The sequence below is a fragment of the Eurosta solidaginis genome, chromosome 1, assembly GCF_040869045.1.
Source record: "Eurosta solidaginis isolate ZX-2024a chromosome 1, ASM4086904v1, whole genome shotgun sequence".
NCBI classification, from domain to species: Eukaryota; Metazoa; Arthropoda; class Insecta; order Diptera; family Tephritidae; genus Eurosta; species Eurosta solidaginis.
Genome location: NC_090319.1, coordinates 137,348,059 through 137,364,596, shown reverse-complemented (window position 1 = coordinate 137,364,596; position 16,538 = coordinate 137,348,059). Strand labels below are relative to the sequence as shown.

The 16,538-nt window shown below is 37.6% G+C and overlaps 1 protein-coding gene across 1 annotated transcript; it reads right to left on the bottom strand.

The window, feature by feature from the left end:
* Nucleotides 1-1,409: 1,409 nt before the first annotated feature.
* Nucleotides 1,410-1,970, bottom strand: LOC137237925 (adenosylhomocysteinase-like). Its single transcript, XM_067762300.1, has one exon. It carries the CDS (start codon nt 1,968-1,970, stop codon nt 1,410-1,412), a length of 561 nt encoding a protein of 186 aa, XP_067618401.1.
* Between the last annotated feature and the right edge of the window lie 14,568 nt (nt 1,971-16,538).

Genomic DNA, 16,538 nt, shown 5'->3' with positions numbered 1-16,538 from the left:
CTCGTAATCCTCGCACGGGGCGACAGTCAGGATTGAGAATAATTTGTACAAGGGAGGTTACAATCAGTGCGGAATCTAAACCTTTGGATCCATGCACCAAACACCGGACTACCTTTCCGGTCTAGACATTGCGCAACTACACCAGCGGCATTTCGCGAACTTAGAACAAGACTAACAAGACTTAACCCTTGTGGTTCTTGTGCTGTTTTTTGATGCCGTGCTTGTTGTTGCAGTAGCTGTCGCAGCTGAATTTGGCACATTTGTTTTGCTGCTTATAACGCCCGCGGTTGTTGGGACCGCTGATTTTGTTTTACTCTTGGGATATTTTAAACGTACTTGCAGCTCAAAAAATTCGCAACCAATATCGGGTACACCGGTATTTAGGAATGTTAGAAAACCACAGTTATGTTCTAACTCTAAATAATTAGCCAGCTGTTGTACAGCTTTATGGTTAGACCATGTCCGCTGACATGGATCATCACGATCGAAGGGGAATGCCTCATAACACAAGCGATCAGGTGGCCGTATGCCATAGCCTTGTATTAAAATGCAGCCATTCTTCAATTGATCATTGAGATTATGGACATTCTCAGAATTTAAAATGTATGAATCGGAATGTAGTATATTCACATGCAATTTGCCATACCCAAGAAAGATGCGTGGTAAAACTGAAGTCGCTTGTATTACCATCGCTAGAGAGATAACCAATTGAACTACTACCTTTATCTTGTTGCTTATCTTGCGGCGGCAACAAAAAATTATTTTAATTCAACAGCTGACAGGTACGAAAGATCAAACCATAATGTCGGCTATTCTTAGGACTCTGTTGAGCATTTGTAATCAAATAATTGGTACTCAAGAGCAATTACCGGCGCCGTTAAAATATCGTAAGCAAATAATGGAGGCTGTTTTCAGCATACCAATGGAGGCACCGTTTAATGATTTGCCTTTGCTGCCAATTAGTTTGAAATTGGGCACTGATTTTATACGAATTGGTGGAGTTGATACCGCGGATTCCATTGATGGCAGTGTTATATTTGAGATTGCTTGCAAAAATTTCTTTACGTGCGCTCAGCATTTAAAAATTAAATTTGATTCTCCAGAAGAAGATGAACGTAATAGTTTTTTGGCAAAACATTTGAATGAATCATTGCCCGAGTTGAATGCACTCGCAAAGGCAATCATTGAAACCGATCCATCACCATCTACACTCGATTTAATAATATCAATATTGGAATCGTGGACAAGAGATAAGAATTCCGAAGTACGCGTTTGCGCTTCAATAACGCCTTGGACGGTTATATTAAATCAATGAAAATCGGTTGTGAGGCACCATCGAAATTCAATCAAACTGACCAAATGTTAGGTAAAATTGTTCCACGTTGTATTGATTCAAATGGCACTGTGCGTCAAGTGTCGGTGGATATATTGCAAAAGACTCTTGGAATTTCGTGTATATATGAAACGCTCACCGTTGCCAACGTATAACGATCAACTTGAGGTTTAACATTAATATTATCTTTAGCATTGGCATTCAACCAGGCTACATCAATTTCACAATCGAAATGACCAATATTACATACAATTGCATCGTCGGGCATATGTTGAAAATGAGCGCCAGTAATGATGTCCTTGCAACCGGTGGTGGTAACAAAAATAGTTGCTTCTTGGCATGCTTCTTCCATAGTTGTAACTTCATAGCCTTCCATAGCAGCTTGCAGTGCAATAATTGGATCAATTTCGGTGATAATAACACGACCAACAAAACCACGTAAAGCCTGTGCGCAACCCTTGCCTACATCACCATAGCCGGCAACACAGCATACTTTACCAGCAATCATTACATCTGTAGCGCGTTTAATACCATCGATCAACGATCCGCGGCAACCATATAAATTATCAAATTTACTCTTTGTTACAGAATCGTTGACATTAATGGCAGGTACACCAAGGCGACCATCCTTCATCATTTTATACAAATTGTGTACACCGGTTGTGGTTTCTTCACTCAAACCTTTAACATTTTTTAGATATTGTGGAAATTACAAGTGCATGATAACAAAATCTGCAACGAAAAAAGAGAAAAAAATCCATTAGTACATGCATAAATGGGCAGCGCAAAAAAGGTGACAACTTACGGCGCGGCCGACGCCGCAGTTGGAGCACCCCTTTTGTGATGCCGGTACATACAAAACCAAAAAAAAAAAAAAAAAACCAGTGAAAAACCAAGAAAAACTGGCGCCCTGTCCGATGACCATCACCATCCACCAGAATCACCTGAAAAGATAAAAATTTAATTATCAATAAGTTCTTAACCATATTTTTAATTGAATGTTAAATTTTACTTACCCTTATTCTGCATACAAAAATCCGCAAACGATAGTACTACGGCCACGCGCCGTAGTAAAAAGAATGAAGCAACGGAAAAAATCTTTCGATTAGTCCCGTTTGTTTCAATTCAAGCAATCTCAATAATTTTTTTTGTCTTGCTGCCGGTAAATATCTACCAGTACGCGGACTTTTTAAGAGGAAAATGTTGGAAAAAAAAAAACGAAAATGGTAGTAGTTGGTAGTTTTTACCAAGAAAACAACCGCTACGGTTCATATTTGTACCAAACCATTAATCATTTGTTGTAAAACCAGTAACGTGCATTTCAAGGAAATGCCACTTTTAAAACACGTAAACAAGACAAAACTACATACATTTGTTTATACATAGCTTATGACTATACGATACTCACTTTTTTCATGTATTGTGAGTGTGAAGTACTAACACAATGTACCAAAACGTCTAATCACAACAACCATATTCCAAAGTACCAAAATACTGCCACAAAATAACCGATTTCGGCATGTTACCGTTTACGTCAAACTTTTTTTCTTCAAATTATTCAAAAAAAAAGGGGCTATTTATCTCATCAATAATTTACTTCTTGTTTAAAGTTGTTCACAAAGTTTTTCAAAAATTGACTGATTTAATCAGTATCCCCTCCTAAGATTAGTTGGGTGGGCTCGTTAATTTGACGATCTTAACGTTAATAAACGAAACGAAGTGACTTCGTTTCGTTTATTAACGTTGATTATCGTAACGAAATGATATCGTTTCGTTCGTTAAGCATGCCTGGTAGAATCTTAGTTTTGGTAGCAGAAGTCGTAAAAGTAGTAGAAAATGAAAAGGGATCAAAAAGGTAGGTCAATCTACCAATGCGGTAAAGTCCGTGCACTGACTGCCCATATACTTGTACCAACGTATGTACATATATATGCCGGGTTTTTAAATGTACATTGTATTAGGGATGCATAAGAAGATGCAAACGGGTACCCAAAAACCCGTTTCTGGCAAATCGGTATCGGAGCCAAATACACTTCGGGAACCGTACCTTTTAGTAAAAGCTATCAATAAAACAGAACTACAAGCGCAATTGTGAAAAGCTGAACAAATAATCGAAGGGCAATACAAAAGAATGGGTCATTCGACAAATTTTTCGCCTCGTCCAAAACGAAGATTTTATATTTGTTCTTTATATAGCATACAATTTTGCCGTCCAAACACTTTTGTTTTGTGGCGGGCAGGAAAGTTGTCGGTTTTTTAGCACCAACAACACAAATAACAATGACTCGCAAGATCCCACATGATACACTCTCTACCCGGTTCGGTACCAAAATGTGAGTACCAAGCAACTTAAATGTCAATTTTTCTGCAGCACTAGTATGCCTGACTAGCTGAAGCGCTACCGGATGACACAAAATTAAACAGAATAAGGGACTAATGACCCAGGCACATAACGTGCGGGGAAAGAAGCAACGCACATAACGTACGCGAGATGAATATATTCTCGTAGGCTTTTAGACATGTTTTCACCCTACTCACGCGCGAAATTTCAAAAGCGCCGATAATAGAATTGGGGCTTACTCGCCACTGAAAGCGTGACACAGTCATAACAACTCAACGAGTTTCCTTTAGTTTCTTCCATACTCTCAATAGAATGACTCGTTACGCTTCGCTAAGAAGGAGGACTGAGCGCCAGGCCGCTCGTTACCCAAAGCCGTGCCACTTATGCGACGCGAAACACCCAATCAGGTCATGCCCGATCTACCGCGCGAAGTCGGCGCTGCAACGACTGCGCGAAATTATAAAGGCCAAGTACTGCCAAAACTGCCTTTCAATGGTACATCGTGCCAAAGACTGCACTAGCAAAGGAAGGTGCCGAAGATGTGGTAGCAATCATCATACCACGCTGCACCTTTCCATGGAGGACTTGTCGTCCGAGCCAGAGCCGCCGAAGAGCTGGTACCAGCTAGTCATGGAAGAAGAGGGAGAAGGTTATGAGCAGATGCCTACGATGGAAGAGGTGGACGACGGGATGATGGATGAGGCGCTGTCTCTCCACGCGTCCGAGTCGGCCTTTGCAGAAGAACCACAACTGCCATCCGGGAGTGGAGCGGGCTCCCATATAGTAAATTCCGACACTAGGGGATCGGACCCATGGCCGTTCCGACCCCTATTAGCACACGAGTGACGAGGAAAAAGTGGAGCGGAATCACGGCCGTTTCGCCCACCTACGCAACAACGAACGCAAGCACATCGACCAACGCGCGATCGTAGACTGGCCCCTCGGCCGCGCCAGCTACACGAGATACGACACGTGAAGGAAGACCATCGAGACGGTAGACTGGCCACTCGGCCGCGCCAGCTACCCCAACACAGTTCCTTCCGGAACGGGGTCATTCCGGCCCGCGCCTCAGCCGGCCCAACTCTTCGGCCCATGGCTGCTCTGGCGCCGACTGCGATCGTGAAGGTGGAAGCCGGAGGGCGTCTGCACCTCATTCGTGCACTCATAGACGCATGTTCCCCCCGCACAACGATCGACCGCAGGCTGGCGCGAGAGTTAGCACTGCCGACAACCAACGCCGACGGCGAAACCGGCTGTTTTATTCGTTTTAGAGGCAAACATGGGCAGAGTAAGACGGTGACGACTCACGCAGTCTGCGTCCACGAGTTCAGGCGCGTCAGTCCAACGTACAACGTCGACCCCAGCGTCGCGGCTCCTTACGAGCACATCCGTCTTGCGGACCCCCACTTTTATGCGTCCACCCCAATTCGCCTCGTCCTAGGCGGCGACGTCTACGCCGAAATCATGACGTCGGGCACATTGCCACCATCCTTCGGATCGCTGCTCGCGCAAAGCACGATCTTCGGGTGGGTACTCTCCGGGACCCACCCGATCTGATATACCTCAATGGCTATTTAGAGTTAGTTAGCTGATGATAAGCTTATACATGTATATTGTATTTTCCCGAAATAAATGAAGTTTTATACAAATGGCAAGAAATATATGTTACGTTTTCCATTAATTTTTTTTTCTATCGTCCTAGCTCTAGGTCACGGCGAAGGCAAGGAGGATGCCGTCGCGCCATCCGGCGCGCACCATTTAATTTTAGAATCTAGTTTAAGACAAATCGTGGTCGGGGACGCTCGCGCGGAGTCTGGGCTGTTGCGTATCGCAAGGGGGCCGGCATGTTTAGGCCCGACGCCTAAATTCTCATTAATTTGCGCCACCCTAATAGCAAAAAGGTAATTTATTGTTCAAATTTAATTTTTCACTATAATAAAGAAATTATTATAACGAGAAATATCTCTCGCCTTTCTTTTCCTTTCATTTAAATCTAACCTAAACGCAATTGTGGTGCCTCCACTCCGTTGCCGAGTTTGCGAAACACCACAATTGTTCAGGATGTTTTTGTTATAAAGGGTAGGAGCGATCCTAGTTTAAAACATTTATATCCTCAAATTGTTCGGTTTTGATCTGGCTTTGGCTACAGTTGTGAGTTTCAGTATCACCGTTATAGCTTTCAGTACCGCTTTCATAATATTCATTCAGGAAATCATTGCTATACTTTCCACTTACGCTGAAAACTTCTTTTTCGGGCATAAAGTAAATTTTTTGTGTTTTATGAAGGGGTGTGTGATTGGACGTCGATTCCTCACGTGATCTCTTAAATACCGTAGGCGGAAGAGGGACCTGCGCCGATGAGTTCCTTACTACTGGGTATGATTGAGAAGCAAATTTATTTTGCTGAGCATGTGAGCTATATTGAATTTGAGGAGCGGGACGTCTATGGTAATATGAGGTATTGTGGTCGATTTCCATTGGTGTTGGTCTAGAGTCAGTATTTTGAAAATGATGTGTAACGTTCGGGGTTTTTTGGACAATAGCTTGTTGGTGGGGCATTATCTTTGCCGCATTTCCTACAGCGAAATCTCGGGCGAAATCATGACGCATGTAACTAGTTTCGAGCTCCTGAGCTATTGCAAGTGCAGAAGGTAGATCGTTTGGTCTTGCCGAAAATAAAATGTCGCACATTGGACGACGAAGTCCAGATATAAATACACGTAGTGCGTTCTCTCTTGCTCTTTTATTAAGAGCATCAAGAGTATCAGCGCTGTTGTTATTCGACATAATCTGCTTATTAATTATTAGATTGAGGTGTTTATCAACTTTTTCACAATAATCGGTAATTGACAAATTCCCTTGTCTAAGAACACTGAGCTCATTTTCTAAGACGTACAATGGCTTCTTATCAGAATACGACTGGTCTAGCCTTGCAATAATTGCATCGAAGTTTAGAACCGTATTGAATGAAGATAGGGTGGAATTAGCAGACTCTGTAATTTTATTACGGAAAATGCCAACGGCTATGTAATATTTCTCCGAGCCTGGCTTGTAATAATTTATGGCGAATTTTGCTGCCGAGCGCCAAGCTGGATATGATTGGGAGCCACCTTTAAATTCTGGGAGTGACTTGATTAAATCTAAACTGGCATTATTATCAATCACTGAAGGATCAATAGATACTGGCTTATAAACCTGAACAGTGGGAGGAGCTAATTTTTTCAATGCTTCTGTTATTTCCCTAAGCTGCTGGGAAAATGCCTGCGTAGCACGCTCAGCGGATGTGTTCACTATTTCCAGAACTTGCTCTCTACTGACGCTCATATTGATGTTGATGGGATAGATTATATTTTAAAAATTAAACACGAAAGAGGTGTTGGGTATAGACCTTAAATTTACGCTCCTTAATCTCTTTAAGAAATTCTTCTTTTCTTTTTTACTAGAAACGCACGTGCTAAAAAAAATAATTATCTTTAAATTAGCACTTTTATGCAATAAATCGGTTTCGATCATTAACGCTTGTTTTAACTATGGTAAACTTTTATTTTTCTTCGAAAATTAAGATATAACAGAATTGCAATTTTACTGAGAAAAGCTGTTTTGAAGGCAACCTTGTTTCTCACTAAGCATTATTTTCTTGCCAAACTGAATGAATAAGCCCACATTTTTTTAACAAAATTTGATTTTCATTACACTTTATATTTTGATAAATTTTTTACTCGATCTTCACTTTTAATGATTTTGAATTAATACTTACAGTAAATTTTCACTTATTATATTTTTTATTTTTTAGAAACAATTATATTTTCCTCCTGGAAATACGGGTCTCTCTAGGTCCACGGGTAATGCTGAGTGATTGCATAAATCCTGTACAGTTCCTTAATCTCGGCCGCTAAATAATGAAAAAACAACTTTTTATACCGATTTAATTCGTTTTATTAACAAAAGGATTTCATTCAATTTTTTTACAGCGATGCTACTCGTCCTATGCGTGAATGGAATTATTCTGCCGTCCTGTAAATTGATATCGTTCAATGAGACCTCTAAAGCGTACGTGACTAAAACTTCAAGGTCAACGATGAATAATTATTATTGCTGGTCGGCAAATAATCAAGTTGTTTTCTTTTGTAAAACGGGACCTTTTGCTGTTCAAGTTTTTGCGAGCCTTTGTTGGTGCTTCTACGCTTTGTTTTTCATTCATTGCTTTTCATTCATTGTCTCTCATTGATCACATGATTGCGTTTGACTTGAGTGGAAAAAGCATATTCTCAGCTCAATAATTTTGCATTATTGCAGTCACAGTTGGGCACTTTGCAGATGTTATACCTTAACTTATACGCCGTGTCTGCTAAACGGATCCTCTGAGTTGGTGTTAGTTCATAGTTTTCGCCCTAGATTGTTCGATGTTTTGAATGCTGTGTTAATGTTGTATTTTTTAAAGAAGTTTGCCAATTTATATGTTGCTTTTCCAGTATATGTCATAGTCGTCCAGCTATTATTTTCCTTTTCATTATTTCATTTTGGTTCTCCACTTGTCCTTCTGAGCTTATCTACTAGTGCTTTTTTATATCCGTTGTTTGCAGCGATATTATATATGACCTCAAGTTCTCTCTTATATGCCTCTTGTGTAAGAGGTGTTCTTTCAAGTCTATGTACCAAGTGCCTTAATGCTGCATTTTTATGTTGTTGGGGGTGATTTGAAATATTGTGTATTATTGTGTCGATGGCCGTTGGCTTTCTATATATGTCATAGTTAAATCTTTTGGCTTCTTTATCAATATTTATCGTGAGGTCTAGATAGTTGATTCCTCCGTCTTTTTCGGTTTCAATTGTAAATTTTATATTCCCATGCTGCTTGTTGAGGTACTCCAGTACAAGCTCTTCGTTATTAGTAGTTAAAACGCATATTATATCATCCGCGTATCTAGCATAAAATGACACGCCTAATTTGGACTTCAGCTCCTGTATGTACTTTTCTTCCATGTTTTGCATGAACACTTCCATAAGAATTGCTGATGTGGGGCCTCCCATTCCAAGACCGTTTGTTTGTCTATATATTTTATTGTTGAATTGAAAATAGTTTTGACGTAAAGTGGTTCTTAGCGTATTTGTGATTTGCATACTTTTCATTTTGTTTTTTGTATTATGAACTATTGTTGAGCTAACTATGTCCAAAGTCTCCGATAGTGGTATAGATGGGTATAAATCTTTTTTCTGACATAGTTAGCTCAACAGTAGTTCATAATACAAAAAACATAATGAAAAGTATGCAAATCACAAATACGCTAAGAACCACTTTACGTCAAAACTATTTTCAATTCAACAATAAAATATATGGACAAACAAACGGTCTTTGAATGGGAGGCCCCACATCAGCAATTCTTATGGAAGTGTTCATGCAAAATCCGGAAGAAAAGTACATACAGGAACTGAAGTCCAAATTAGGCGTGTCTTTTCATGCTAGATACGCGGATGATATAATATGCGTTTGAACTACTAATAACGAAGAGCTTGTACTGGAGTACCTCAACAAGCAGCATGGAAATATAAAATGTACAATGGAAACCGAAAAAGACGGAGGAATCAACTATCAAGACCTCACGATAAATATTGATAAAGAAGCCAAAAGATTTAACTATGACATATATAGAAAGCCAACGGCCACCGACACAATAATACACAATACTTCAAATCACCCCCAACAGCATAAAAATGCAGCATTAAGGCACTTCCCTGCAAAAATCGCGAGTACTCCATGCATGCATGTATAGAGTACTCGCTATGGACCAAGCGAGTGCTCTAAAATTAACCACAATTCATACAAAAAATATGGTCCAATTAACATTGCGATGTCTTAGGACCGGACCATATACTCCAGCTCCGCATTACATCAGAGTAATCCATGGAGTACCCACAGTCCAATAAACATCCTGTAGTGATTACAATCGTTAAAAACCAGCAATGATGGACTTACAATATGTTCGTTTAGAAACATGAGTTGGTCCATTGCTGCATTACAGTGGAGTATAATGGTAAGTACTCCAGTGGACCACATGATCCAACGATTTTTGCAGGGTTGGTACATAGACTTGAAAGAACACCTCTTACACAAGAGGCATTTAAGAGATAACTTGAGTTCATATATAATATCGCTGCAAACAACGGATATAAAAAACACTAGTAGATAAGCTCAGAAGGACAAATGGAGAACCAAAAAGAAATAATGAAAAGGAAAATAATAGTTGGACGACTATGACATATACTGGAAAAGCAACATATAAATTGGCAAACTTCTTTAAAAAATACAACATTAACAAAGCATTCAAAACATAGAACAATCTAGGGCAAAAACTAAGAACTAACACTAACTCAGAGGATGCGTTTAGCAGACACGGCGTATACAAGCTTACTTGCGGATTCCAGCATGGTTACATAGGACAAACAGGACGGCTAATAAGAACGAGGTTCAGAGAACATATTAGAGATTACAACAAAAAAATACGGAATCCAAACATTATACCCGAGTCTAACTTCGCGGATCACATGGTCGAGAATGAATGTTCCCCAGCAAACATCAATAAAACAGTTAGGGTTCTTCACATACAAGCGAAAGGCCGACGTCTCAACGTACTCGAAAACATGGAAATCTGCAAACAGAAAACATTCGATGGTAGAATAATAAACGAACAGATAAACACAATTTCTGACACAATTATCGAGGATCCATTTTGTTGGATCCGCCAAAAATATTCTGGGCGCACTCACCCGGCTGCCACGCGCACACTCACCCTTATTCTTCCTTACTTCTTTAAATTAGTAAAAACAGTTTTTAGTTTCTATATTCTTCTTTATTTAAACTTTATTTATAAACGTACACTTTAGTTTCTTCTTTACAACTATATGTAACACTTTCCTTTCTAGTCTCTTACACAGTTTTATTTTATACTTTAGTCTTTTTAACCACTTTATAATTTCTCTACGTTTTTTCTTGTTTCGTGATTATGCAGCTGGCGGTTCACTTTAAACTGAAAACTGCCGCTAACGCAACTCTGTAGGTAGGCAGCTTTTCTTTACGTTGCTTAGCAACGAAATTAATGATGGGGTCGAAATTAATCATGGCGTCGAGCAACGGCAATTTCAACCAATCAGAAACTCTCCGTGTTGCTCGACTCCAACAATTTTAGTGATGCCAAGTCCATCTGATGTATGGTTGCATCTTGCACTTTTCTAACGAGGGTTGCCAGCTACAATTTATTTTAATGCAATTTACTATGGCACTACATCATCCCCTTTAGAAAAGAAGAATTTGGTAAGATTAAAGTAATTAATATTGCCACATTCTTCTTTAGGCTTTAATATGTTGTTGTAATGTTATGAACGAATGAGTTTGCTAACATTAAGGTGCTCTAACCCGGGACTCACTCGTTCATCACAGGGCAACTTCTAAAAAGATGATTAAAAATTAAAAGAAAATTTTGAATAAAGTGAAATATATAAAAGTTAGTTTGAAATATTTGATTTACAGTTTGAAGTAAACCGGTTTTCTACCTTCTTATTTTAGAATATACCTAATTAAATGTGTGTTTATTTGTTACATTTTAAGCCTTCATTGGCAGATTTTTAAGATATATTTATATCTAAAGATTATTAGTAATATACTATTAATTTAATTAAGTTTTTGTACTCGATTTTTATGTACAATTTTTTCGTTTTCTTTACTTATCTCACAAATTTTTACTTTTGGTCCATCAATATTCTTTACTATGTAGGGACCTTGATATATTTTTTTATGTTTATTTCTAGGTTCTGTTTCTACTGAAACTCTATCATTAATTTTAATTTCTAAGGGCTTAGCCGTTTTATCGTATAAATCTTTATTTCTAATCTTATGCTTATTAATCAAATTTTTTGCCATTTTATGCGATGTTTGCATTCTAAACTTAAGCTCCTTTGCGTAATTTTCTACGTTATAGATCGGATCAATTTGCTCTTTTTGCAATTCATGTGGCATTGTAGTTTTTCTGCCAAATATTAATTCAAACGGAGTAAATTTATTATCAAAAACCGAACTACTTGTAGTATTGTGTAAAAATGTAAAGTATTTGAAATATGTATCCCAATCTGAATACGTTTCATTTAGATATGCACGCAAGTATTCGTTAAAGACTCTATGATTTCTTTCAACAGTACCAACAGTTTCGTGGTGGTAAGCTGTTGAGAAATCATGATCAATCTTTAAAAGTTTTGTCAATTCAGAGAATAATTCGTTTTTATATTCCGTTCCTAAATCGGATCTAATAGCCTTCATTGTACCATATGTTAATATTGTAACGAATTTACTTGCAAATCCTCTTATTTGCCCTTCTGCTAAGTTCGAATCACTAAACTGTTGAATAAATTACTCCAATATTGAATAATGGAAAAATGGCCTTTATTAAAGTACTTCACAATAACACTTATACTTTGCAACTAGCTTGCTTAACAACCAAACTGATTGATAGCTCAAATGAAACTCTACTATTGCCCGACAGATTGCGTGCTGAATCAATAACTGCTTGATAGCTCAAATCAAACTGAATTTCAGCGCCTCTACATTTGCTGCCTCTTATACTCTCTGATTTCAACGTTCGCATTTTCTAGGCGCTTCCATTTCCAGAATCTACTAGTTGCCATCAGCTCTCAAATTTTTCAGCTGTAACTACAATTGCACGATTTTATAGCTTCTCTCATTGCATACTTTCAGGAGCATCTCAGATATATGCATGTGTTTGTGCATTGATTCTCCGCTGCTCGTATACGTACATGGTACATATGTGTAGACGCAATTATTGTTTCGTTTATGTAGATACATAATGATTGATCTATGGATGTGTATGATATCACTGTTTAGCATCGGCTTAGAGATAGCAGCACCCCTTAGTTTTGCTAATATTCGTAACAATATAAAGATTTGAAAAATAGCACAAGCAATAGTTTTTGCTGATTTATATGGTACAGCTACTGTTACCAGGTATTTAGAAAAGTCACAAATCATAGTAACAGCGAACTTGTTACCATATTTGGATTCCGGAAGTGGACCTACTGTTTCGACAATTACTATGTCAAAGGATTTGCAGGGTGTTGGGGTCAACACAAGATTTTCCTTTGTTTTTGGTTTTACTTTATTCAAAAGGCATTTATTGCAATTTTTGACAAACTTAGCTATGTCACGAGTCATATTTTTCCAATAGTATTGTGTTCTTAATTTGGAATATAATCGTTTTATACCGCAATGACCGCCTAGAAAAGGGTCCTCATGATAAATTTCCATAAGTTTTTGCTTTGTTTCTGTTACAGTTTCTACGGGGTCCGTTAATATTATTTGTAATGATTTTAAAATTTTATTACCGCTGATTTTAAAATTTGTAATTGAAAATTCTTTGAAAAATATATCATTTTTTGGCTATTCTAATTTCTTAATATTGTGACTGCCGGCTGCTTTTTCAAGCCTCGAAAATAACTCATCTACATTTGTTTTTCCGTTAGCATTCACAAAATTAAGTAGGTTTAGTTTTTTATGTTTTAAATGCGCATAAATTTGTATATTGGAGATCTCATTATTCTTATTAAAATGTATAGTCGACTTTATTCGCGGTATCTTTTTTGAAAAATCGTATGAAAATTTATCATAAACTTGTACTTTAGGCGTTTCGCAAAAAGTATCAGTAAAATTATCATCTTTATTTTGTAATTCCTTTTGTTTGGTTTGTGATCGCGTTTGGACTGCTAAAACATGCTTTGTAGATTCTTTTATTTCGTCTATACTAATGCATGAAAGAGCATCAGCCACAACGTTAGATTTTCCGTTTATATATTCAATCGTAAATTTATATTCTGACAGTTCTAATCGAATTCTAGAAAGTTTAGACGAAGGGTCTTTCATGTTAAAAAGATAAACTAGTGGTCTATGATCGGATTTTACTGTGAAGTTTGTACCGTAAACATATGGACGAAAATGCTTTATAGCGAAATGTATTGGTAGGAGTTCTAATTCGATAATTTCTTTTTTCTGTTCTGCTTTATTAAAAGATTTTGACGCGAAACAAATTGGTAAATCATTATCACCATGCTTTTGGCTTAATATAGCACCACAGTCACTCTTAGAAGCATCTACTGTAATTATAAATTCTTTTGTGAAGTCAGGGTATTGTAGAAGTTGAGGAGACATTAATGCAAATTTTAGTTTTTCGAAAGCGTTTTCGCACGCTTCGTCCCAAACAAATTCAACCTTTTCCGATTTAAACGATTTAAAGGCGCTGCCAGTGACGCAAAATTCGGTATAAATCGCCTGAAATAATTTGCAAATGCGACAAATGTCCTAACTGCATATTTGTCTTTTGGCTTAGTATACCTTTTAATAGCGTCTATTTTTGAATCGTCTGGAAGCAAACCTTTTGACGTACATTCATGGCCTAGAAAAGTTACTTCGGAACGAAGGAAATTGCACTTGTTTGGATTCAGTTTTAAATTAAACTTTCTACAGGTTTCGAAAACTTTTTCTAAATTTTTAAGGTGGTGTGTCTCACTACAACCAATGACGATGACGTCGTCAATATACATAAAAGCCTGATTTGGCGAAATGCCTGAAAATGCTATTGACATCAGACGAGAAAAAGAGTTTGGTGCAATATTTAACCCGAAAGGTAAAACTTTCCAACGAAAAGCTCTTCGATCTGTACTGAAAGAAGTTACGTCTCTAGATTTAGGGTGAAGGGGTATTTGGTGAAAACCAGAAAAAGATCTAAAGTTGAAAAGCATTTGGCTCTGCCAAGATTGTTGAGTATGTCATCCACGCGTGCTAGTGGAAATTTGTCGGCTATCAACTTTTTATTGACTGCTCTGAAATCTACGCACATACGATACGACTTTTTGCCTGTTGAATCTTTTTTCGGTACCAAAATTAAAAGACTGTTAAAATTTGAAAAACTAGGTTCGATTAAATCATTCTGTAATAGGTTTTCGACTTGTTTATTTATTTCTTCGCGTTGTGTGTATGGCAAACGGTAATTCTTAATATAGACAGGAGTTTTGTCAGTTAATCTAAGTTTTTGTTCGTAGAAATTATTAAGCGTCATTAAGTCGGTTTTTAATGCAAAAATATCAGAATATTTCATACATAAATCAAGTAATTTCTTTTTAGCATTAGAAGGCATTTGTTTTGCTAAAATTGATTTAAGCTCTTCTATGCGTTTTGAATCGATAGGTGTATCATTTATGCGATAGACATTGAAGTTTTTAATGTCTTTAGTTTTAAGATTGAAATCTTTTACGTACTTGACCTCGTCGGTGGTGTTTATAACTTTTATTATTGGGTTTTTTGTATCAACGATACATTTGGCTGTGAAAACACCGTTACAGAGTTCATGAGAATCTACAAAAACTGGACTTGTCGAATTTTTCAAACTAAAAACACGAAAAACTTCGCATCTTGGTGGAATTACAAGAGTATTTGTTGAAGTGCTATGCAAAATTTAAATATTTACCTTTTCTGTTCCTTGTCCGAATGTAATTGTGTCATTAGCATAATTTATTATGCATTTCTTCGTTTTTAGAAAGTCTTACCCTATTATACCGTCCGAAGGAATATTAAAGTTGTCATTGACAACGTGAAGAGTCAGAGGAAAAAATGTATTTGATGCGATTATACTTGTATTAACTATTCCCAGTGTTGTTCCCGAGTCTGTTGTTACGCCTGTTATATTTATTATGTTACTATCGTCTACTTCTACATCGTTTGCCAAACTGGAAATTTTTATTAGTGAAATGTCTGCCTGTGAATCTACTAGAAAAGAACATATTTTATGACAATCGCTACAAGCGACTTCGACGAAATCGGAAAAATTCTAATTTAGACAATATATTGACTGAGAAGTATTTAGTCGAATTGCTCCTGCTCCCTCAGTGTTCGCGCCTGAGGGGCTTCGGCATTTAAAGAACGAACATTGAATGAATTTCTAGAATTTGAACCTTGATTATTTGAATTTCTGTTACTTCCGGACCGATTATTATTGTTATTATTGGAATTGCTATTGCCTCTATTGTAATTGCGATTATTGCCTCTGTTATAATTGTTATTTCGGAAATTTGTATTATTGTGTTGCCTATTTGCATTACCGTTAAAACGAAAATTACTATTGTTGTTATATCTGAAATTACTGTTACCTCTGGAATTTCCACGGAAATTATTATATCTTATCGGACGTGACCGAAACGCTAACACTTGCCGCTCTTTAATTTCCTGTTCTCACTCTATAATCATTTTCGCTACAACGTCCTTTGAATCTTTGAAGGTTGTTGACGCAAGGATTGATTTCACCATATCTGACCTACTATTTAAACTACAAACGCTAATGGTTTGTTCAACCGCCATCTCATGGGCTTTTGTCTGCGTCATACCTTCAACGATTAGACAGCGCTCTAACGAGTCAGAAAGCTCTTCTACCTGTTTTGAAAATTCTAAAAAAATGTTATTGGTTACTTCCAAGACTGCAATTTTTCCCGCGACAACTTTCGAGTTGTTTGGCCCAATTTTACTACATAGCGCTTCTTTAATTTGGCTGACTGATTCTATATGCGTTGGTAGTGCTTCGCGAGCTTTGCCTTCGAGCTTGGATTTTAAAAATGCAATAAAAGTAGGAGCCAAATTTTCGTTAGAGAATACTTCCATTAATTCAACTTTATTTATAAACGTGCCAAGTGCCAACGGGTCTCCACTGTAGTTTTCTCGCATAATCGAGGCACAAGTATTAATAAGCGATTTTTTCTCCTTGATTGTGGCCATAGTTTTAACGTTAAGAATCGGAGTTGGAATAGAAAAACTAGAAT

Excerpts from the sequence above, each read along its gene's own strand:
- LOC137237925 (XM_067762300.1), bottom strand. The coding sequence starts at position 1,970 with ATGATGAAGGATGGTCGCCTTGGTGTACCTGCCATTAATGTCAACGAT.